We start from the raw sequence: 25,731 nt of genomic DNA on the forward strand, positions 1-25,731 counted from the left end.
ATCCTCCACAACCACCTGTGTGCTTCTAATTAAACCTGTTGGACTATAACTTGGTGTTGTGTGATTTTTAACTTTGTACACCCCAGTCCAACACCGGCATCTCCAACTCATTTGAGCATTATTCCTTCAGGAATCCTGGAATTCCCAACTTAGCAAAAAATACTTTCACTGCATGGTCTGTGGTTGTTCAAGAAGATGGCCCACTATTACATTCTTGAATGTAATTAGGAATGTGCATTAGGTATTGGCTTTGCTTGCGATATCCAGCATTGCATTTTTGGAAAATAATAGAATCTTAGCTGGTGTGTGACTGCAAAAAAGCAAGTGATACAGGAAGTAACATGGGGGGGGGGGGGGGGTGGGGTTGAGGCAGAGGAACAGGAGAAAAATCTTTCTTCAAAGTCTCCTGTCATCTTTATTAAAATTCATGAAAGATTTATTTCATTTCCTTCTGTTCCTGTTCATTATCTTTCTCCTTTATGTCATCATATGTTCCCTCATTACTGTAATAGATCTACAGGAAATAAGGGCAGAAAAATGCTGAGCTGATCTACCTTGGGCTCCAGAAGATAAAGAAGAATATAGTGTTATGAAGTTGAAGGTGTGTACTGTACCTTTAAGAGTACTATACCTTTGCACGAGCAGTCTCAGAATGAACTGGAAAATTGAAAATATGCAACAATTGTCTGTGAAATGGATACCTGAGGTTGCTGTTTTGACAACAATTGGTTGACAAAAATTATACTCCTGGATTCTAAAACCCAATCAAGTTTGAATTTATTATTTTGCCAACATCAAACCAGTGAGACAATCCAATGCTGGGGATATAAAAAGGCAGGCATTTGAAAATCACACAGAGCAACTGCTGTTGAGAGAGAGAGAGAGAGAGAGAGAGAGAGAGAGAGAGAGAGAGAGAGAGAGAGAGAGAGAGAGAGAGAGAGAGAGAGAGAGAGCCAAGACATTGAAACACTCTCTGTCAAGGTACATTTCCATATGAAATATCTTCACAGTAAAAAGAAAGAAGATGAGTCAGGGGTAATCTTCAGCTGGAAAAAGAAAGACAACCAAGATGACAGCCACTGTATGGTTTTGAAATTAAGTTGATGTAATTTTAATGTGTTTTATTGGAACAGTATATTGTTATAGAGTTAGAAGCAGGTAATAAGCAGTTAAGAGAAAGGGGAGGCTTAGAGTTGAGTGAAGTCAGATTAAGCATCTTGTTCAAAATTGTGGTGCTCCGCCTCATTGATCTTGATAAGAAAAGTGAAATAACTCCACAGACGCTGATATTCAGTCACCCAAGTCACCCTTTAGTTACTTGTAGGACAGTCATTGATACTGATCCAGCTCCCTCAGAGAACCTCTGACACTCCTGTTTATAGGATATTCTAAAGCATATGCCCACCTGGGAGAGATGGTTAAATTCTCTAAGTGCTCCTTATTGGTCTTCCTTGTTGTGAGCAAGTTATCTAGATAAATGGCGACCTGGGTAGACTTTGTAAAATGTTCACCATTGTCTGCTGGAAAGTTGCACAGGCTGATGATACCCCAAGTGGCAGTCTCACATATAGATACAAACCCCAATGGGTACTAATTGTAGCATACTTTGGGAATTCTCATCTAATTGCAATTACAGGTATACTTGGGTCATGTCGAGTTTCATGAAGGACAGCCCCCCTGCCAATTTTGCATATAAATCCTCTATGCAAGGGAATGGTAATTTATCCAGCTGCAAGAAGTGTTTTACTGTTTGTTTAAAATTACCACAAAGGCGAACCAAGCCCTCAGGCTCCACAATCTGACGATTCCATCACTTTCTAGTCTTCTGATTTCTGCTTCTACCTTTCTCTGTGAGGCAAACGGAACTGGGCAGGCCTTGCAGAATCGTGGAATTGCTTCCTGGTGAATATGCAATAGTGGCCTTGGCTCCTTTGATAGTCTCTAGACCTTCAGCCAGACAGCCATTTTCCAATTGAGAAATGTTCAACCAATCAAGGTGAATCTCTCTCAACCAATTTCACCCCATCAAGCTTGGGCCTGAGCCTTTTACTACAATCGGTGGGAACTGAACCGGCTGTTTTTTTTTATCATAGAGTGAAACCAAAGTTGTATCCTTAAACTGTAAAGGTTCCCCAGTATAGGTTCTCAGTCTAGCCAAGGTCTTGCACAAACTTAAACATTGGAGTCCAGAGCAAGGTTTGTGAAGATTGGTTCTGCGATCGCTGAAACGGCTGCACTGGTATTAACCTCCATTAGAACCTGGTGATCATTTGACCAGGCATTCTGATTTGGAATTGCTCGTAGGTGGACTCTCCAGCCAGCCAATGGGTTCTCTTACACAATTTAGATAAAGTGGAACTTTCTCGCTGTCTCGAGTCCGCATATAGGCAGCAACTACAATGGCTTGCCGGCCCAAATCCTGAAGGAAATATTAACCATTTGGCCGAGGCTTGGCTTTGTTTTGGGGTTTTACTGTAGTCTAATGTAGAGTCCCTCTGTTCAGGATATGTCCTGAGTGAGGCTATGTAATTGGAATTCCATTTCCATTGGAATACCCTGCAACTCATACACTCCACACGTTGCATTTCCCAATGACAAAGCCGGTTGTAGGGCCTGTCTGAAGTCCAGTTGGGCTTCAGCTGGTAGGAGATTTTGCACATTTACATCATTAATCTCACATACAAAGCGATCTCTCAGCATCTCAGTACGGGATAAACCAAAGTCACATTCCTCTGCCAGATGTCTTAACCATGCCAAAAATCCCACCACAGATTCCCCTGGTTCTCGAACGTCCGAGTAAAACTGATCGTGTCTCAGAATTAGAGGAGCTTTGGGGTGGTAATATTCTTTAAATCCACCAACTCTTGAAAGATTTCAGTATCCAATGCCTCAGGAAAAGTTGACTAATAATCAAAAAAGGTGTGGGTCAACAAGCTGTCAGGAAAATTACTCCTTGCTTTTCATCTGCCTCAATGTCGTTTGCCCAGGAAAATATCACTTTCTTTCTATATCCTGGGCCCGATCGTTGGCCACAGGATCGACTGAGTCCAGCTTCTGAAGTAGAGAGGGTTATTGTATTTCTTTCTAAAGGAATATTTACTGATGGCAATGGGGTGGTTGACCCAGAATGAATTTTCCTCCAGATGTATATAGTTATATAAAAGTATTAATATTCACATAATGCATGCTTTTATTTAGACATCATAACTGCATTGTTTAGCCTTTGAAATCTGATCTAAATATAACACTAGCACGCCTAAGGTAGTGGGATACTGCAGCATTGAGTTACATTTAATTCAGTCTATCGATCACGCTGAGTAAAGACAACTATTAGCCCTTCAGCTCACAGCACTGTAGAAGGGAATATTACATAAAAAATATTGCTTTTGGGACCTGTAGACAATGAATAATTGTTGAAACAATTACAAAATCATTCAAAGAGAATGAATTCTATGAAAACCTAAAACTGCAACACTTAAACCATACCATCTAACTAATGGATCTTGATGTAATGTGCTTTACTTCAGTTTCGAGCTCACTTGATAACAAAACTCATTCAAGTGGAGAGAGTTCAAAGTACAAAATGTACCCATCCCTTTTATTAAACTTAACAATGCAAGTTATTGATTAGCATCACAAAGTTTGAAAATCATTATAGCTCTCTGAATTTTGTACATTTTGTCCCTGTGAAAATTGACATTAACCCAGCACATTTTGTCACTGTAGATCATTTTGTCAGTTTCTTTAGTGACTAAACAATTGCACTTTACTACATTCAGCTATTTGGAGAAATAAATTCAATCGGGCCAATTTTTCCTATCACTGAAATGTAGGAAATAGCTCAGCAGAAACATTAAGACAAATGACAGAAGTCCCTTTTCACTTTCCCTTTGAGAATGCAATGGTGCAGTGGCATTGTTGCCAGACTGTTGATCCAGAGACCCAGATCATGTTCTGGGCACCTGGGTTCAAATCCTGCTATGGTGATGGGTGGAATTTGAATTCAATAAAAAAACGTGGAGATAAAAGTTTAATGCTGACCATGAAGCCGTTGTTGATTGTCAGAAAACTCTGGATCACTGATGTCCTTTAGAGAAAGATATCTGAATCCTTCCTGGTGCAGCCTATATGTGACTCGAGACCTGCAGCAATGCAGTTGATTCCTAACTGCCCTCTGAAATGGCGTAGCAAGCCATTTAGCGATACTAAACACTATAATGACAGAAACAAAATGAAACTAGACAGATCACCAGGTATGAACTAGGAACCAGAAATGACAGTGCCAAAACCTCCTTACATACATCTGGAAGCTAGTGCCAAAATTGGGTGAGCTGTCTCACAGACAGGTCAACAAGTTTCTTCCTTGTTGTTATCAGACTTATGAATGGACAGCACCTTCCAAACCTATGACAATGGCAGCAATTATATGAGAATACTCTCCAGCCTGACTTAGAAACATAATGCCTTCCTTCAGAGTCATAAGGTTAAAATCCTTGATTTCCCTTCCCTAATAGCATTGTGGGTCTACCTAGAGTACATGGACCTCAGCATCTCAAGAAGGTCGCTCAGCTCCCACCATCTCCAGGGCAACCAGGGATAGGCAATAAATACTGACCCAGTTAGTGACACCAATGTCCCATGAGTGAATAAAGCAAAATCAGAATTTGGCACAGTAGTATGTTTGAACCACTAGATATCTCTACCAGATTTAATCCTCGAAAGTTCTGCTCAATGTTCTAGCGTTACTGATAGATCATTCATAAACACTAAGAGTTATAATTAGTTGGGAACTTAGCATGTTCCTTTAAGTATGATGCTAAAAAAATTTAAATTATTAAGTTCCAATAAAACTGAACAGGTTCTCTAAAACCTTTCAGGATAAAATCAATCCCCACACCTGTCCTAATCTATAATATCGTACAAGTAAAACTGAAATCAATGGGGATCAAGGGGAAAACTCTCTGGTGGCTTGATTCATGGTCAGCTGAAAGGAAGACAATTGAAGTTGTACAATAGTCTCAGCTCCTAGAACATTACTCCAGGGATTTCTCAGAGCAGTGTCCTGAGCTCGAACATCTTCAGCTGCTTTATCAATGACTTTCAGTCCATCATTAGGTCAGAAATAAGGTTCTTTGCTCATTATTGCAATGTTGAATTCCATTTGCAACTCCTCAGATATTGAAGAGATCTGTGCTTCTATGTAGCAAGCTTGGACAATGTCTAGGCTTGCAATAGAAATTGCCACACAAGTGCCAAGCAATGGATATACCCATTAGAGAAAGTCTAAGCAATTCCCAGGGACAGCTGAACAATTACTATCATGGAAATCCCCACCATCAAGATCTTGGTGGTCAATATGAAGCAGAAATCTAACTGAACAAGTCATATAGATACTGCATTTAAATTCCATTGAGCAGACTCTATCAGAAAGGTGCAGTATACTTGGCTAACTCAGGAAATTAGATTGCTTTCAAATTTAAAGAAAACATTTACAACATCGATTGAGAAATTGGCTGGCCAGAGATCGGGAAAATTTTAGAAAACAGCAAGAAATGATGTTAGAACATAATAAAGAGGAAGAAATTAATGCATGTGAGTACATTGTGTAGCCTAGTTGTACACTATGACAGGCAGCATCCGAGGAGCAGGAGAATCAACGTTTCAGGCACAAGCCCTTCATCAGGTGTATACCTGAAACATCAATTTTCCTGCTCCTCGGATGCTCCTGACCAACTGTGCTTTTCCAGCACCACAAAGTCAACTCTGATCTTCAGCATCTACAGTCCCCACATTCTTCTAGTTTTACATTATGACAGGAGGAATAGAAAAAGTTAATATTATTTAAAGTGAGAGAGACTCCAAACTTCTGCGGTACAGAGAGATTTGGTGTCCTTTTATACAAATCACAAATAGTAAGAATGCAGGTACTTTAAGTAGTTAGGAAGGCTAATGAAACGTTAGTTTTTTTGGAATGGGGTTGGAATATCAATGTAGGCAAGTCTTGTTATAACTTGTTACGAGTATTGAGACCAAACTTGACCAGACCAGTTTTCGTCTTTGTACTTAAGAAAAGATTTCAAAACTATTCAGAGAAAGTTAAACAGGCTGGTTAGGATGAAGCAGTTATCTGCAGTGCATTCTGGTATAATACGATAGTTGTGTTCCTTTGCGATCTTATGCTATGGAAAATTGTGCTATGCAAGATCGCTTTAGAAAATCGCTGTACCCATTCAGTAGAAAGTTTTCATTATCCAGTGCCCAAAATTCATTAATCGCTTTATAGCCAATTCGCTTTGACAAAACACATGTTATACTAGGACAACCTGTATTGTGGAAAGATAGAGGAAATATGGCCAATACTCAATGACATTTAGAAGAATGAAAACTGATCTTATTGAAACATCAATATTCTAAAAGAGTTTCAGAGAATAAGTGATTTGAAGATGCATCCCCTCATGTTAATCAATAAAATGTTTGCTGAGCGTATGTTGGATAAACATATTAAGGTACTTATTTTAATTCATTTAGGGGATGTGGGTGTAATTAGTATTTACTGCCAATTCCTATTGCTCAGAAGGCAGTTCAGAGACAGTGACATTGATCTGGGTCTGGAGTGACATGGAGGCCAGATCAGGTAAGGAATGCAGGTTTCCTTCCCTGAAGGGCATTAGGGAACCGATGAATATTTGCAGCAATTAACATAACTGCATTAGGCTAGCTTGAAATCCCTTCATGACGGAATTTGAACACACGCCCCCAAAGTATTAGCCTAGCATTCTGGATGACTACTCCAGTGAAATTACCACTGCCAAAACATTGTCTTAAACATCAAAACAAAAAGTTCAAATTTTTTAGTTCAGAAGAACCCAACAGTCAGTTCAGAAGACAGCAGAACTAATATTTCCAGTTCAGTTTAGGTTAATCAGTCATCATTGATTTCTAGTTTCCTGCAGCTTCCAAGCCAGACAGTTTGAATAGAATGTCACGACTTACTGGGGTACGGTCATAGAGACATACCACGTTTGCTAAACTGAACCAGAACCATTTGCTATCAATGGGGGTCATATCCCTCGAAGTCTTTCCTATCCATGTAATGTCCAAATTTCTTTTGAATGTTGTGATTGTATTCGCCTCTCCAGCTTCCTCTGGCAGCCAGTTCCTTATATCACACCACTCTGTATGAAACATTTGCCTCTTATCAATCTTTTCCCCCTCACCTCAAACTTATTTCCTCTAGTTTCAGATTCCCCTACTCTGGGGAAAAAGGACCAGGCCTATCACTTTATTTATGCTCCATGATTTTACAAGGTTTATAAAACAGCCTTCTATGCCCCAGAGAAAAATGTCCCAGCCTATCCAGCCTCTCCTTACAACTCAAACCCTTCAGTCTAGTAGCATCCTTGTAAATCTTTTCTGAACCATTTCAAGTTTCACAACACCTTTCCCTTAGATAGGAGACAACAATTGAATACAGTATTCCAAACTATTTTCGGTGACATTTGAAAATTTACTAACCATACCCTCTATATGCACATTGCAAAAAGCAGTGGACCCAGCACCAATCCTTGAGGCACACTGCTGGTCACAGGCCTCCAGTCCCAAAAGCAACTCTCCACCACCACCCTCTGTCTTCTACCTTTGAGCCAATGTTGTATCCAAATGGCTAGCTCTTCCTGTATTCCATGTGATCTAACCTTGCTAACCAATTTATTGTGCGGGACCCTCAATATCTCTCATCATCCAGTGTTCTCTACTCCTACTAGCCTTGCCCTTCACAACAATAGGAATGTGCTGTCCCTGACCTCTTGCTACCTTGCTTTGAAAGCCTCTCACTTGCCAGCCATCCCTTTACCTGTGAAAATTGTCCCCCAATCAATTTTTGGATGTTCCTGCCTAATACCATTAAAATTAGCCTTGCCCCAATTTAGAATTTGAACAACTGTTTTACCATACACTGATTTACAGCAGAGTCAATCATTGTGCCAAAGACCTGGTTGCCAAGACTTGAGAGGCTTTAGAAAGATTCTCAGGCTTTCATTCACTGGTTGAGGATTTGCTCTTTCAATGTATAAAAAGTGGCGTACCCCCTTTTCCTTTCAATAGAGAATTGCAGTTTTCTGTAAGCTGGATAATCGAGGTTCCTCTGTACCTAGCTTTGTTCGCTTTCCTTCTTCGTTTGCGTAATGAAATTGTGTGAAATTGTTTCAGTGACTAAGCACCATGATAACATCAGAAATTAAACTCTGATCCATCAAATCAGGTTTGTTGTCAGATCTAACTTGTCTGGTATTAACGCCAGCTGCAATCATAAGAAAACCAGCAACTCTATGAAAATGGGGCATGTGCTTTGTTATTTTTCTCCATACTTTCAAAGAGAAATGCAGCATACAGTGAATCATACTTTGTTGACTTGCTGTCTGTGAAATAAGTTAGGTTGGCTTTCTATGTTTAACTTGTCTCACCAAGTATGAATGTGCTGTCAAAAGATAGCAAAAGAGTACTTTGAAACAGGTGGAAAAATTCCACTTATGAAAGACTGGTAGTCTTGGTGCTAGAAACTACATTGTGTTACTGACAGGAGAGAGAAGGAGAATTAACTATTATATCTCTCCTCACCTTCTGTTCATAAGTAAAGTGGTTAATTTCCAAGCAACTTGCGATATGCTTTCAAATGATTTTTCTGGTGACCTCAACTTAGTTACATTCAGCAAACTCTGATAAATTCACACCAGAAGTAGTTACACTCATATACACACAATTTAAAAAAGGAAGATAAGATTTACATCTAGGAATAAACTAAAAATGAAAATGTAACTATTAAGTCACATGAACTAAATTTCAGTGAGGATTCTGTCACTCAGGACATGTCCAGATGGCTAAAGATGAGTTGAGCTATTAGAAAATTCCTTCCAAGTTAGAGATAACATAGCAATGTTATATTTGTCGTCAGGGAATGGTAGGCATTGCAGGCAAATATGAGCGCTTACATAACCAGATTTTGAGAAGACTTAGACTTGAGGCAGACTTAGCTAGCAGCTGCAGTGCTATTTGCTGTACTGTGCTGTGATGTTAAAACCAGGCTGAGCAGAGTTTGGAAAATGTAACATCAAAACTTTCCAAGGGTCATGTGGCAGGTCCATTTCAGAATAGTTTCAATTTACAATTAGTTTCTGTCTCTGTGATCAAGGATCCATTGTTCACTTTAGGAGATAGTTCCAGTAATTTGTCTTTTCACAAAAATGCAGATGGATGAGCCTCCCTTTGTTAGCAGGTGCTGCTGAGGAGAAAAAGCAAGCAGTGTTCTTTTCTATTTGCTGACTCCAATGCCCATACAATGAAATGTGATAGGTTCCAGAATGAAGGTGTCGTCAGCTTTATCCTCATAATCATTGTTGGAACCTTCCAGAATTGTAGTCAACTCGCATCTTGCGATTGCCAGTAACCATGAGTTGTGCCCGGCAAAGTTCATTTTTAAATAGGCAAGACAGTAAAATTTGATATCATCAATTGTTTTTGACATCTTACATTTTTTATCAACATAATAAATGAGATATTAGGCAATACAAGAACACTTGGAATGCAAGATGCTCAGACTTTGAAAGGGAGTATCGCTGTAACCAAGAGAACATTCAAGTCAAAATCCAAAACTTGAAACACAATAGGATTGCAAAATGATTTTAAATAAAACAATATTCTTGAAGTTCATTTAAATTATCTGTGGCCTTAAGATTCATTTTTAAAAATAAACATATAATTGACATTTTCCTTTAAAGAAGAATGTGTCCTTTATCATGCATGATATTGATGCTTTGAAAACTGGATCGGTTGCTTATTTACAGTATACCCTTTCGTCAGTCAAGAATATTTTATCTTCACTCACATAGTGACGATTGTCTTCCAGAAGTCATCAGTAAACCTGGCCATTTTTGCATTGTTAATTCCACTTTACATCATATTTGGCCACTAAAAAATAATATGTTTAATTGGATGCCAATTTTCATAATCAATTGCATTGATCAAAACCATAGATGTGCTTAAATTAACAACTGCATTCTGCAATAGCATTAGCATATCAAGGCTAAGTGTTGTGAGCAATACTGTATGGAAATTACACGAACACAAACTCATTGCATAAAGGCTACATTAAGCCACCAAACTTGGCTCATCTCTCACGCAAACACTGTAGCTGTGTCTTGACATTCTTCTTGACAGAACCAAATGAATTTGATGTCATCACCCGAAACACGTCAGGTTCAGCCATTGAAATGCAGAGGACAGGGGTTATTAGTCTGGTTCTGCCAGGATCAATATATTGTGCATCATCTGAAGTGGGAATGTTTGCTGATGACTACACAATGTTCAACAATATTCAAAACTTCTCAGATACTGAACCAGTCTCTGTCCATACGCAGCAGGATATGGACAAATCCAGGCTTGGCCTTATGGGGCAACTAACATTTATGCTATAGAGCTGCTGGGCAATGGCTGTCTTAATGAGAGAAAATTTAACTTTCACTCCTTTGATGGTCAATAGCATTGTCATCTTGAAAACTGCCTACTATCAACAGCTGAAGTGACAGAGGGTTACTGTTGAGCAGAAATTTAGCTAGACCAATATAGCTGCAAGAGCAAACCAAATGCTAGGAATTCTGTGGTGAGGAGCTCACCTGCTGACTCTCCTGTGCATATTCATCATCTGCAATGTACAAATCTGGAGTTTGATAGAATACTTTATGCTTGTCTGACTAAAGTTTAATTCATGCCTTGATTTTGTTTTAATTCATTTATTGGAATACTCTCCACTTGCCTGGATAGGTGCAGCTCCAACAACACTCAGAAGCTTAGCACCATCCAGCAAATGGCAGCCTGCTTGATTGGCACCACATCCACAGATACCCATTCTCTCCACTGCTGATGCTCAGCAGCAGCTGTATCATCCACAAGTTGCAGAAATTCACCAAAGATCCTTAGACTGCATCTTCCAAATCCATGATAACTTCCATCTAGAAGGTCAAAGGCAACAGGTACATAGAAACACCATCACCTGCAAGTTCCCTCCAAACCACTCACGATAATTCTCTGGGAAGCTAGGGAGGAGATAGCAGAGCCTTTGGCTTTGATATTTGGAGTCATCATTGTCTACAGGTTTAGTACCAGAGGACTGAAGGATTGCAAATGTTGTGCCCTTGTTCAAGAAGGACAGTAGAGATGACCCAGGTAATTATAGACCAGTCAGCCTTACTTCTGTTGTAGGAAAGGTTTTGGAAAGGATTATAAGAGATAAGATTTATAATCATCTAGCAAGCAACAATTTGATTTCAGATAGTCAACATGGTTTTGTCAAGGTCAGGTTGGATAAGGTTTCACATGGTAGGCTGTTGGAGAAAATACAGAGGCATGGAATTGAGGGTGATTTAGCAGTTTGGATTAGAAACTGGCTTTCTGAAAGAAGGCAGCGAGTGGTAGTTGATGGAAAATATTCAGCCTGGAGTGGTGTGCCACAAGGATCTTTTTGGGACCACTGCTGTTTGTCATTTTTATAAATGACTTAACGCAAGCATAGGTGGATGGATTAGTAAATTTGCAGACGAGATTAAAGTTGGTGGAGTAGTGGACAGTTTGGAAGAATGTAACAGGTTGCAGGGGACTTGGATAAACTGCAGAATTGGGCTGAGAGGTGGCAAATGGAGTTCAATGCAGCTAAATGTGAGGTGATGCACTTTGGGAAGAATAACAGGAAGGCAGAGTACTGGGTCAATGGAAAGGTTATTGGTAGTGTGGATGTGTAGAGGGATCTTGGAGTCTATGTACATAGATCCCTGAAAGTTGCCACCCAGATTGACAGCGCTGTTAAGAAGGCATACAGTGTGTTAGGTTTCATTCATAGAGGGATTGAGTTCCAGAGGCGCAATATCTTGCTGCAACTCCACAAAACGCTAATGCAGCCACACTTGGAATATTGTGTACAGTTCTGGTCGCCATATTTCGGGAAGGATGTGGAAGCACTGGAAAAAGTGCAGAGGAGATTTACCAGGATGTTGCCTGGTCTGCAGGGAAGGTCTTATGAGGAAAGGCTGAGGGAATTGGGTCTGTTCTCATTGGAAAGAAGAAGGCTAAGAGGAGATTTGATAGAGACATACAAGATGATCAGAGGATTAGATAGAGTAGACAGTGAAAGTCTTTTTCCTAGGATGATGACGTCAGCTTGTGTGAGGGGGCCTAACTACAAATTGAGGGGTGATAGATTTAAGATGTCAGAGGCAGGTTCTTTACTCAGAGAGTGGAAAGGGGGGGAATGCCCTACCTGCTAATGTAGTCAACTAGGCACATTAGGGAGATTTAAACAATGGATGATGATGGAATAGTGTAGGGGACGAGCTGAGAATAGTTCACAGGTCGGGCGCAACATCGAGGGCCGAAGGGCCTGTTCTGCACTGTATTGTTCTATGTTCTAAGGATGGGCAGTAATTGCTGGCCAGCCACTGACACCAATATTATAAAAGTAAATAAATAAAAAAACACATGGTTGCCAATCACCTTTCAGAAGCTGGTAAAGAGCTGACTTCTTGAACGACCGCAATTCTTGTGGTCTAGATATACCTACAATAGGTTGGGATTTTGACCCAGCAAAGATGAAGGAACCGTACTATATTTCCAAGTAAGGATGGCATCTAAACTTTACAAAGAATATGCCAAGTCAGTGGTGGTTCTCTGTGCTTGTTGCCCTTGCATTACTACCAGTACTGGGTGCAGAATTGGAAGCTGTCGTTGAGGGGGTCTTCGCAGTGCACTTTGTACTTTGCATACATTGAGGCCGCTCTCTGCTAATGATGGCAGGAATGAGCACTTAAGATTATGTATGGATCGTCAATCAATTAATCCATTTTGTTGAAATGGTGTCAAAATTCCCAAGAACTGTGGAGCTCCTCTGATCCAAGGAAGTGGAGCATTTTCCATCAAATGATTTATGTTGGGCCTGGTCTGTGACAAATTGGCATTGAGGAGTTAGGAGTTGAGTAACGAGAATAATCCAAGCTTCTTTACTGCTTTTGTCATCACAATATTTATGTGGACTGTTACAGTTAAGCTTCTGGTCAATTGTGATCTCTAGTATATTGTTCCTGGGGCATTTAATGGTGGTAATACCATTGAAATCCAACTGAAGGTTGTTCAACATTGTCATGTTGAAGGTTTTTACTGCTGTGAACTTACATGGCATGAACATTATTACCACATATCAAGTCAGCCCTGAATGTTATCTGGATCTTGCTGTGTGCAGAGAGAAAGTGCCTCATTGTCTACTGGACAAGCAGCCTGACATCACAAAGACAACAAAGAGGTCAACAGTTGTGTATAATAGAAAAGTAGAATATAGAAAAGTACAGCACAGAACAGGCCCTTTAGCCCACAATGTTGTGCCGAGATTTAATCCTAATGTACAATATAGTAACTTAACCTACGCACCCCTCAACTCACCGCTATCCATGTGCATGTCTAGCAGTCGCTTAAAGATGGCACGTGGCTTAAAGGGAGATTATAGGTGGTGGTGTTCCCATGTATCTGCTGCCCTCATCTTTCTAGATGGAAGTGCAGGTTGCAGGTTTGGAAGGTGTTGTCTACGAAGCTTTTGGCAGCGCCACCTACTGCTGCTATTGAGCTTCAGTGGTGGAAGAATGGATGTTTGAGGATATAAAGCTGCTTTGTTCTGGATCATGTTAATCTTCTTGAGTATTGTTGGAACCGGCTTCATCCAGGCAGGTGGGGAATATTCCATCTGTACGTGTGCCTTGTAAATGGCTTTAGGGAGTCAAGAGTGGTGCTGGAAAAGCACAACAGGCCAGGCAGCATCCGAGGAGCAGGAAAACCGACATCCTGGGCATAAGCCTGAATCCCCGATGAAGGGCTCATGCCCGAAACGCCGACTCTCCCGCCCCCCGGACGCTGCCCGACCTGCCGTGCCCCTCCAAACTTGAAGTCATATCATCAAATGCTGGCGCCAAAGAATAAATGAGAAATAGAAGGTGGGGGGTAGGGGATAAGTGGAAGGCAAGGAAAAATCCACAGGAAACTAAGGACTAAACAGCGCAAATACCATCTCTGAAGGTTTTTTTGTTGTATTGTCACCTTTCAAAAAGCCAACATACCCAAAAGCACTTTGTAACCATCAATGCTAGCGAGTGTTTGAACATGTCTATCAGAGGCACATCAGGGAGCTGCATTCAGTGATCTCTATTGAAATAAAGTACATCACCGATACTTCAAATTCAATTAATGCTAGATTTAGCTGACAGCCAGGAGCATCACACACAGAGTGAGAACTTAAAATGCTAGGAAGTAAATCCACTCTAACACAGTGAGACTATAAGAACACAGTCTGGTCATCAATCACATCTGTAAATATTTTATGGGAAAAACTGATGATTCCAGGAATCATTTTCTACAATATGAAAGCTAGGTGAACTTTCACATCTTGAATTTTCTTCAGTGCTTTGGTGTCTAGTTTCTTTCTCTTAGTAACATGACTTAAGGTTTCACTTACAGAAAGTTGAGGATGTGTTCTTCCCTGGAAAATTTAGACAAGAAACGTGATCAAACTGGCCATGAGACTCTTTATCTGCAATGTGACTTTAGTGCAACACCATGTTTTGCCTAAGGGTTTGAAGTGTACACTTGTTACTGATGTCGTAAATACTGTTGCTATTATTCTAATACTGTGATGGACGTGGAAATCCAATTAGAGGAATTCAAATATCGAGTTCCACGAAAGAAAGCCAGATGTGAATGGCAGCAAAGGCTCTGGAGAGGGTCAAAGGAACAGGAATCAGTTATTCAGCCTGTCGAACCTGCCTGCCATTCAACGTGATCATGGATGATCAAGCACCTCAATGTCAGTTACTCACCTCATCTCCAAAACATTTTATGACACTTGTAATCAGAAATTTATCAGTCTATAAATACTGCAACCACAAGAGCAAATCAGGGGTTAGGAAGTTTGCAGTGAGTAACATACCTCCCGACGCCTCAAAGTCTTACAAAGCACAAGTCAGGATGTGAAACAATACTTACCTGAATGAGCACAGCTCCAACAATAATCAGGAAGTTTGACACCATGAGGACAAAGCTTGATTCGCACCACATCCGCAAACATTCACTCCCACTACCACTGATGTTCAATAGCAATAGCGTATATTATTTACAAGATGCTTTGCAGAAATCTACTAAGGCTCCTTTGACAGCACCTCCCTATGACGACTTCCATCCAGAAAGACAAGACCAACAGATACACGGAAACACCATCACCTGCAAGTTCACTTCTAAGTTACTTACCATCGTGATTTTGAAATTACTTCAATGCCACTCAGTCAAAATCCTGGAATTCCCTCTTTAATTGCATTGTGGGTATACCTACAGCAAATAGACTGCAGCGGTTCAATAAAGCAGCCACCATTTTCTCAAGAAAAATTAGGGACAGGCAATAAATACAAGCCCAGTGAATGGCATCCACATCCCATGAATGATTTTTTAAAAACTATACCTTAAACTAAGCTTCCATACCCACTGTAGTAGAGAATTCCCAAGGTTCAAAACCCTCTGAATAAAATTATCATTCCACATCTTGGGTCTAACTGTTATCCCCATTACCTTGAAATTGTATCCCCTGCTTTTAGACTCCCAGCTATGGGAAATATCTCTACCTTGTCTATCCCTTTCAGGTGTTTTATAGATTTCAATGAGATTACCTCTCATTCTTCAAAACTCTGGAGAATACCAGATCAACTTGACCAGTCTTTCTTAATAGGATAGTCCCACCATCCTAGGAACAAGTCTGGATAATTTTTATAACAATATCTCTCTCAAAATAAGAAGACCAAAACTGTACACAGTACTCCAATTGTAGTTGAACAAAATACTTGTGCAATTGACACAATTTACTATTCCTGTACTCAGAATGATCTTGCAATAAAGACTAACATTTCAGTAGCCTTCCAAATAGCTTGCTGCACCTGAATGTTAACCTTGAGAGACTTACTGGTGAGGACACATTGTTCACTTTATACATCTATACTTCCAAACTCTTAATATTTAAGAAATATTCTGCACGGCTGTCCTCCTACTAAAGTGGATAATTTACATTTCTCCACACTATATTACATTTGCCATGTTCTTGTCCATTCATTTAAGCCTGTTCAATCCTCCTGAAACATCTTTCTCACAGCACACATTCCCACTTTGTTTTCTATTATCTGCAAATCTGAAAATATTACATTTACTGTTCACTTCCAAATCATTAGTGTATATTGTATCAAATCTTGAGGCACCCCATTAGTCGTAACCTGTCAATGTCAGAAAGACACTTCATTCCAACTCTCCATTTTCTATCTGTTTGTCAATCCTTAATCTATGCCATATATTACTTCTTGACCTATGTGCTTTAATCTTTCTAAGTGGCCTTTAGCAATAGCCTTGCCAAAATTCAAGTATAGTATGTCCAACAGCTCTTAGCTATCTTGATAGTAACATTTGCAAAATACTACAATTTCATCCATGCTTTATAACAAATTCAAACATTTTCCCGAATACTGAGGTAAGGCGAACAGACCTATGCTTTTTGTTTTCTCTCTTGCTTCCTTCTTAAATAGTGGGGTGACATATGCCATCTTTCGATCTGCAGGAATCATTCCAGAGTCCATAGAATGTTGGAAGATAATCACCGATGCATTGACTATCCCTATAGGCCCCTCCTTCAACACGCTGGGATACAGACTATCACATCCTGAAGATTTAGCAACTTTCAGACACATTAATTTATCCAATAAAATCATCTTAATAATACTCATTTCCTTCAGCTCTTCACTCTGCCTCACCTTTGATCTCCACTTCTGGAAGATTTATTACATCTTCCTCAGTAAAAATTGACATAAATTAACCATACTTCAGTATTCCCCGTTATCAATTCCCATCGTTCCATCTTTAATGGACCCACCTTTGTTTTAGTCAAAACCTTGCCTCTTTAGACTTTTACAGACCATTTATATTTTTGTGAGATTGTGTTAATAAACCATTCTCCATATCAGCTTCTTGTTGTATTCTATAAATCTCCCAATCCTCATAATTACTGATATCCCTGGCATTTTTCTAGGCTTTTTCTTTAAATCATACACAATATTGAACTTCCTTTTTTAACCATGGTTGACTTACATTTTTTGGAGTTTTTACTTTGCGAAGGAATGTATAGTTGTTGTAAGTCATATAATAGTTCTTTAAAGACTATTCATTGCCTATGGAGAGTCATGCCTTTCAACGCATTTTCCCAGTCAACCAGAATCTGTGCCTTATGCCTTTATAATTTCCCTCATTTAAATGCATCATCCTTGTCTCAGAATAAATTACCTCATTTTCAAACAAAAATGTTATGAAGGCACATGGCATACTTGCCTTTATTAGCCCAGGTGTAGAATTTAAAAGCAGGAAAGTTTGCTGGGACTGTGTAAAACTTTGGTTAGGCCCCAGCTGGAGCATTGTGCACAGTTCTAGAATCCATATTGTCAGAGGAATGTGATTGCATAAGATAGGATGCACTGAAGATTTACCAGGATGCTGCCTGGCTGGAGAGTTTTCATTTTGCAGAGAGACTGAACAAATTGGGGTTGCTTTCCCTGAAACACACAAGACTGATGGAGGACATGATTGAGATGTATAAAACTATAAAGGGCGTGGACATGTTAGGCAAGAAGGAACTTTTCCCTTGCTGGAGGGATCAATGACCACGGACTTGGATTTAAGGTAAGGGTCAGGACATTTCAGAGGAGATGTGAGGATTTAGTTTCCATCAGCGGTTTATGGAATTTGGAACTCACTGCCAGTAAGAGTGCTGGAAGAAGAAATCCTTATGACTTTGAAGTATTTAGAGGCACATTTGCAATGCCGACGCTTGTGATTTGTGCAGGTTTGATGGGTGAAGGGTCTTTTTCTATGCTGTGTTGACATCTTCAACTCTCATGTAAAATATAGGGAAAAAAGGTAGGGTGGCAGTTTTGCAAGAAGGATTATTTTTATGAAAAGAGGTGACTGTGGCAAATTTGAAGTAGGAGCTAGAGCACAAGAAAACAAAACTACTAATACAGAAACACAGAGGAAAGTAGATGGTCAGCAACCTAATCAGAGTGATATGAAGGAGAAGCAGCTCAGTCCAAAGAAGCTTGGAGAGGACCTAAGAGAGAAAATAGAGGAAAATGCGGTTCAGGGCTAGGTCATCAGATATTCTTTGAAAAGTTTCAACCCTTGCGCCACAGGAAGGGAGGCGAGTGGTGTGGCAAGGGTCAGATGGTAGCTTATCAGTTGGCCTCAATCTATATGGTGAAGATCGCTAGCTCCTCACATTTACCTGAAGCAAGGGGGAGCAGATAGGGAGGAGGATTTAAGGAAAATGATTTACAGTAGAGTAAATGAAACCAGGGATTATGTTGCACACCAGGATGATCAAGCAGTTATGTCAGACCAGGCATAATCTAATGGTGCCTTGTGTGATCAGACTAGCTTTGTGCTAATCTGAGAAAGTTACGCAAGGTGGTAAACCTCTATTCATTCTCAACCCAAGCTCATTTTGTTATTTTCCAGCTTACTGCAGACCTATCAAAACTGTACTTCCATAAATGTACTTCCATGCTGTCATTGGTTGGAACCCAGCTCAGAATGGCACACACTTGTCTCCGCGACCTGCCCTCCCAGGCCAATTATATGTTATGCTAACCTCACCATTTATAGAGTCATAGAGATGTACAGCATGGAAACAGACCCTTTGGACCAACCTGTCCATGCCGACCAGATTCCCAATCCAATCTAGTCCCACCTGCCAGCACCCGATTTCAATAGAGTCTAGCTCAATTGGCCAGATGCTGGCTTGAAATGTGACATGAGTTCAATTTCAGCACTAGCTGAGGTTATCCTGAAGGGCTTCTCAAGCTCTACCTTTACCTGAAGCATGGTGACCCTCAGGTTACCACCTGTCCTCTCTCTCCCTGTATAGAGAGAGAGAGAGAGAGAGCGAGAGAGCAGTCCTATGGTCCAATTGGACTGTGACTATTCAGCAATGTCGAATTGATTAGAACTTGTTTGTAAATGGGTGTACGAATTAGGGCAATTTCTTTCCTATCAAAGCCTCCACAATATGTCACCGGTCTTAAAGGAAAATTAAATAATAATTGCAGCAATATTTCTGTACTTTGTCAGAGGGGAGCGTTCTTACAGCAAGAAGGGAGTATGGATATACAGCAGCTCAGGTGCTCAGTACAGTATACCGGAGCCGGGCAGATGCTCGCTGGCGTTTTGTGAATTCTAGCAGAACCCCTCCCGTGACTTCTGTTAACGATGCTACAGAACATGATGAAATTGCAAGGTTAGAAATTAACGCCTTGCTGGTTTCACCTTGAATTTTACTTAAGCTTTAGAAATATTTCAGAATTGCTCGTTTTAAAAATAAAAAGTTGTGCCCAGTCTGTGAGAAAGGCTGGTTTAATGTGAAATTATATTAAAGAGGGGTTGAACTCCAATATTTGAAGAGGGTCGGCAGTTCCTAGCCCAGAAAAACCTGTTGGACTATAACCTGGTATGATTTGATTTTTGACAGAATATACTTGTTACATATACCTTTGGAACTCACACCAATCTCTGGAGGTTACTGGTTATTTTACTTCCTTTGTATCAGTAACAACGGTTCCGTTGGAAATCTATGGAATAAAATAACCTGAAAGTCCAGTTCCAATAATAACGTGGAGGTGCGGCACCCTGTGAGCACAATGATCCGAAGATTTAAGGGGGACTAACACTGATAGGCATTGTATTTGCGAGAATTCAGAATGTCCAGTTCCCAAAGCTAGGTAATATTGTCGTCTGCAGTTCAAACACCGAGATCACCAAAGGCCACAATATCTGAGGAGGACAAACCCCCAGGCTTAACCCATAGAAATATTTCAATAATCGGTCGATCATAATGCTGATTAAGTTACAATCTCTACGAAATGTAATGCTCTATAATGTTTCCTACCTTCGCAAATTCTCCAGAGTCCAGAATGAGAGTTTAAATCCTCCCAATGCTCCCCATAGTTATATCTGGAGTTTGAGACGTCGATGATGTACCAATAATCCGTACCTATCGCTACCGCCAGAAACACAAAACTTGAAAGACCCGTTAAACCAGCGGTGACGCAGACAGTTCCAACTGACATCTTATTCCAAATATCGCTCATTATACCCCAGCTAAGACTATCCTATTGTGGCGAATCCTCTCCTTTTGGCATTTTCGTGTCCGCTGCCTGTGCTCACACAGCTACCTTTGTCAGTGTGAATTTCCCTCTGAGCAACTGCTTTTTCTGATGGCAACTGCACAAGGTGTAGCGAGAAGAGAAATGAAACCAACGCCTTTAAAGGGGAGAAATTGAACGTGCACCTTAGATCCTTGGGTTTTGGGAAGGGAGGGAAGAAATGGACAGGGGCAGCTGATTAGATGGCCTGGCTCAGTCTATCAGTCACTCTCACCTACTGGGGCGGGGTTGGGAAGACAATAGTAAACAGTTTTTACCAGACTAAGTTAGAAATCACACAACACCAGGTTATAGTCAAACAGGTTTAATTGGAAGCACCAGCGCACGAACTATTAATGCCTTATGTGGTCCAACCCTATTGCATAGTCTTCAGGTCTGATGAAGAGTCGCCAGACTTCGGAATATTCACTCTGCTTTCTGCTCATAGATGCTGTCTGACCTGCTGCAATTCTTCAGCAATTCGTTTTTTTTTCTCCAGCTCTATACTTAGTTTAAACGACCGATGTTTGGCCCCTATTGTAAGTGCTACTTTTCACATCGATTTCCAAGGCTGTGGTAATTAAAACAAGCCAAAACTCTTGGATAAAGCTAAACGGTACTAACATTGGTCCACGTTTTTATGATCTATTATATCCCGGGTGCCCCTTTCAGTTCTGTGATGCTTGATGTAAACTAAAGGATTCCATTTATGTCGAACAGCCTTCTTCCTGCTGATTACCTTTACATTCGAAGTTCTCAGTCTCCTTAAGTTCAATGCAACAGAATACAGATTTGTCAGCTGCAGTGGCTATTATTTTCCTCATGTCCTTCTCCACAATATTTTGGCATTAATATCAAAAGCTAATGAAAAATTTTGCGGGTGATGGAATAAAGAGTGCTAGAGAAACTCAGTTGGTCCCGTAGTATCAGTATTGAGAGAAACAAAGATAATGTTTCAGACTCAGTACAACTTTGTTCTGCTTTCCAGAGATGCAGCCATACTTGGAATTTCTCCAGCACCTTCAGCTTTTAATATTAACATTTATTTCAACTTGAAGAATACTCCATACATAAGGTATAACTTTAGTCAACTCTAATTATCGATTGTCATGGCTTTTTCACTCTTAGAAGGGCCAAACACACCAAGCTGATCAGTGTACAGGGGGAGAAAACCAGCTTGCTTTGTTTTGATGGTGCTGTCAGACATGGCCAGAACAGCACCAGCAGTTCCAACATCAAGGAGTAATGAAAGATACACCAACAGCCATCATCAGGTAGTTGTCTTATGTGAAACCATCATATTATGGAGTTAAAATGAAAATTGCTGCAGATAAAGTCGTCCTGCAAGTTATTGAGTTTTAGGAATGCAAGAGATCCATCAAACATCAGTCATAGATTTTATTTTTGTCAGGATTGCCATCTGGTAAGGATTTTGGCAGGAGTAAATGTACCACCAAATACATAATTAAGTTATAGAGTCATAAATATTCAGTCCAACCATAATCCCAAACTAACCTAGGTCCACCTGCCTGAACTGGGCCCATATTCCTCCAAACATCTATTCAGGAATTTATCCAAATGGCTTTTAAAAAGTTATAACTGCACCCACATTCATCACTTCCTAGGTAATTCATTCCACAAATTAAACATTCTGTATAAAAAAAACTTGCCCCTAATGTCTTTAAATCTTGTTGCTTTCATGTATACAAATATGATCCTAGTGTTGAAAACTCCCTGAGAAAAGACACCTGCCATTCACCTTATCTATACCCCTCATGATTTTATAAACTTCTACAATGTCAACCCTCAACTTCCTATGCTCCAACAAAACTCCTCCCTACCTATCCAGGCTCTCCTTCTAACTCAAACCCTCCGTTCCAGGCAATATTCTAGAATATGTTTCATGAACTTTCTCCAGGTTAATAATATCCATCCTGAGGGGGTGACCAGAACTGCACACAGTACTCCAGACGAGGGCTGACCAACATCCTGTGCAACCTCAACATAACTTTCCAACTCCTATAGTCAAAAGGTCCAAACAATGAAGGCAGGCGTGCTAAATGCTTTAACCACCCTGTCTGCATGTGATGCAAACTTCATATAATCATGCACCTGAACCCCTGGATCTCTGTTCTACAACACTATCCGAAACCCCACTTTTACTTGTGTAAGTCCTGCCTTTGTTGTACCAAAATGTAAGACCTCACGTTTATCCAAATTAAACTCCATCTGTCACTCCTCAGCCCATTGACCCAACTGATCAAGATTCTTTGTAATCTTCGATAACCTCCTTCACTGTTCACTACACCACCAATTTTGATGTCATCTACAAACTTGCTAACCATGCCTTCTATATTCTCATCTAAATTGTTTATAACAAAAGTGAACTCAGCAATTCTGCTGGGACTTATGGACCCTGTGAAGCACTGCTGGTAACATGCCTCCAGCACAAAAGACAGACAATCTCCTCCACCACCACCCCGTCTTCTTCCATTAAGCCAATTTTGTATCCAATTAGCAAGTTCACCCTGACTCCCATGTGATCTAACTTTATCAATTGGTCTACCACGTAGAACCTGTCAGAGGTTTTGCTTAACAATGTCTATCACTCTGCCCTCATGAATCGTCTTTGTTACTTCTGCAAAAATTCAGTCAAGTTTGAGAGACAATTTCCTTGCATAAGACCATGCTAACTATCCCTAATCTTTCTTTGCCTTTCCAAATGCATGTAAATACTATCTTCAGAAAACACCTCCAACAACTTGCCCACCATTGTAGTCAGACTCACAGGTCTATAGTTCCCAGGATTCTCCTTACATCCCCCCCCCCCCCCCCCCCCCTAAACAAAAGCATAACATTAGCAACTCTCTAGTCATCTGGCACCTTAACCATAGTTCTAAATGATGCAAAAATTTCTGCAAGAGGCTCCACAGCTTCCTTCCTAACTTCCCACCACTTTCTGGAATATACTCAAATCAGGCCCACCTCTATATTTTCTAAGACTTCCAACACTTCCTCTTCTGTAGTGTGAACTATTTTCAAAATGTCAATATTAATTTCGCAGAGTTCTCTAGCCTCTTTTTTCTCCACAGTAAAAACAGACAAAATATGTGAGAAGATTTGTAGCTCAGATGCTCGTTGTTGTGGTCGTGTTCGCCGAGCTGGGAATTTGTCTTGCAGACATTTCATCCCCTGTCTAGGTGACATCCTCAGTGCTTAGGAGCCTCCTGTGAAGCGCTTCTGTGATCTTTCCTCCGGCATTTGTAGTGGTTTGAATCTGCCGCTTCCGGTTGTCAGTTCGAGCTGTCCGCTGCAGTGTTCAGTATATTGGGTGAACAGTGCCGTTACATAGAATGAGACCCTGCTTTCTTCCTTGTCTATGCGTATATTTCTGATGATGTCCAAGAATTCCTGTGTTGATTGTATAGAGTGTCTGGATCCAATGATCAGGTGTTTCAGTTTCTGCTGTAGTTCTTTAGCCAGTTTGTGTGATGGTGTCCCTGGTAGTGATACTATGGGTCTGAGTGGGATGTCTGATTTATGCAGTTTAGGTAGTAAAGACAACACGACTATTATAGGACAAGCCAAACAGAGAACAGCCAGGGAATTCCTAGAGGCATGGCACTCATCCACAGATTCAATCAATAAGCACATCGACCTGGATCCAATATACTGATCACTGCAGCGGACAGCTGGAACTGACAACTGGAAGCGGCAGATTCAAACCACTACAAATGCCGGAGGAAAGATCACAGAAGCGCTTCACAGGAGGCTCCCAAGCACTGAGGATGTCACCTATACAGGGGACGAAACGTCTGCAAGACAAATTCCCAGCTCGGCGAACAGAATCACAACAGACAAAATATCATTTTATGTTTCTCAAATTCCTGAGATTCAACGCAGATTACTTATTTGATCTTTAAGAGACCCAACTCTCTCCAGTTACTCTTGACCTTAATGCACTTGTTGAATCTCTTTGGATTGTCCTTAACCTTATCTGACATAGCTACCTAATATCTCCTCTTTGCCTTTCAGAACTCCCTCATATGAATGCTTCTTCATTCTTAATATTGGTCAAGAGATTCAAATTCTTAATATATAGCCTAGAAGAAAGCTGCAGTGGGTTTGATGGACCAAATGTCCACGATCTATGCTGTAATGACTCAACATAGAAATCTCCATCTTCTGAAAGTCAACCTTAAAATCATCCTTAACTTAAATGACATTAGGGATAGAGCAACAGTTTTGTCAGCCAGGTTGTTACCATTTCAATTCAGTAATCAAAAAAAGAATCCATGGGTTGGGTAAATCCTGATCATCAAGAAAGGTTGCAATTGACTGTCAATTATGTTGAATAAAAATGATCAAAACAGAAACATCAAAAAGGTACAACCAGCCCAGACAAAAATGACCAAGACTTCCAGACTCATTTTCTTCATATCCTAAGATTTAAGCAGTAGGAGATCCAGAAAGTTCATTGATTATATGATGCAAAGAGGCATGAAATAACATCGACATTTGTGGTGACGGGTTGAAGTTCACCTGTGAGAATTGCACTTAGAATAGTCTTCCCAATATCAAAAGCAACATTTTTAAAACTGATTTATGTTCACAGAAACATAGATAATTTATGTTCAACATCAACAATAAGACATTATTTACACATGTTGAGGGCCAATTATTCAAGTCAGCATGAGCCTGGGTACCTTGAAACTTGCAACCAATAACACAAGTGGCATCCAAGAAAGTGCATCACTTGTTCATTCAAAGTGGAAAATTCCTATTATCATTTTTCTCGGTGACTAAGATGTATCATTCATAATCAATAAGAAACGATACAGGTTTTTGCAAAGCCTAGCATTTGTCAAAATGGCAAATTTGAATTCCATTAACTAATATTCAGTTTGCACAAGAAAATACTTGTAATGAAACTGTAGTTTTTATATTGTTATTTCTGTCCCATACATCCAGTTCCATACTTGTATTTCATATACTGCAATCAATTTTCTGACATTTCTGATCCATTTCCTTGCAATTATCTTCAGGTTGAAAAGAAATCTGATTCTAGAGAACTCGCTGCCTCTTGACATGCACATTGAGTTACAATTCAAAAGACTGATACCTACATTAGAAAAGTACTGAAAAAAAATAATTTTGGTGTTTTCGATCTTGTTTGTCAAGACATATTGCCTTCAATTCTATGAAATAAAGTTCTGTGAATTTATGCGAAAAAGAATTGGAGTACAATTTCTAAGAGCCAATTCTTGCAAAGACATATCACCCCCTTAATCAAGGCATTATCACAACGAAACTACACTTTTAAAAAGTACAAGCAGTTTTATGAACTCATTCAAATTGGTATTTTCCATGGTTGTCTAGATGGTTATTCACAGAATACTTTTTTTTAAAAAGAAAGAACTACAGATGCTGG

General features: G+C 40.0%; 1 protein-coding gene across 2 annotated transcripts in view; it reads right to left on the bottom strand.

Annotated features, from left to right (window-relative positions):
• tmem235b (transmembrane protein 235b) overlaps positions 1 to 20,539 on the bottom strand; it is a 53,944-nt gene extending 33,405 nt beyond the window's left edge. The window contains exon 1 of one of the 2 annotated variants that reach the window (XM_072558728.1): positions 20,045 to 20,539. In XM_072558728.1, coding sequence (XP_072414829.1) covers positions 20,045 to 20,246 — 202 coding nt within the window. In that variant the 5' untranslated portion in view covers positions 20,247 to 20,539. The remainder of the gene's footprint in view (positions 1 to 20,044) is intronic. The other variant, XM_072558726.1, reaches the window with a different exon arrangement.
• Between the last annotated feature and the right edge of the window lie 5,192 nt (positions 20,540 to 25,731).

Source organism: Chiloscyllium punctatum, chromosome 39 (genome assembly GCF_047496795.1).
Source record: "Chiloscyllium punctatum isolate Juve2018m chromosome 39, sChiPun1.3, whole genome shotgun sequence".
Taxonomy (NCBI): domain Eukaryota; kingdom Metazoa; phylum Chordata; class Chondrichthyes; order Orectolobiformes; family Hemiscylliidae; genus Chiloscyllium; species Chiloscyllium punctatum.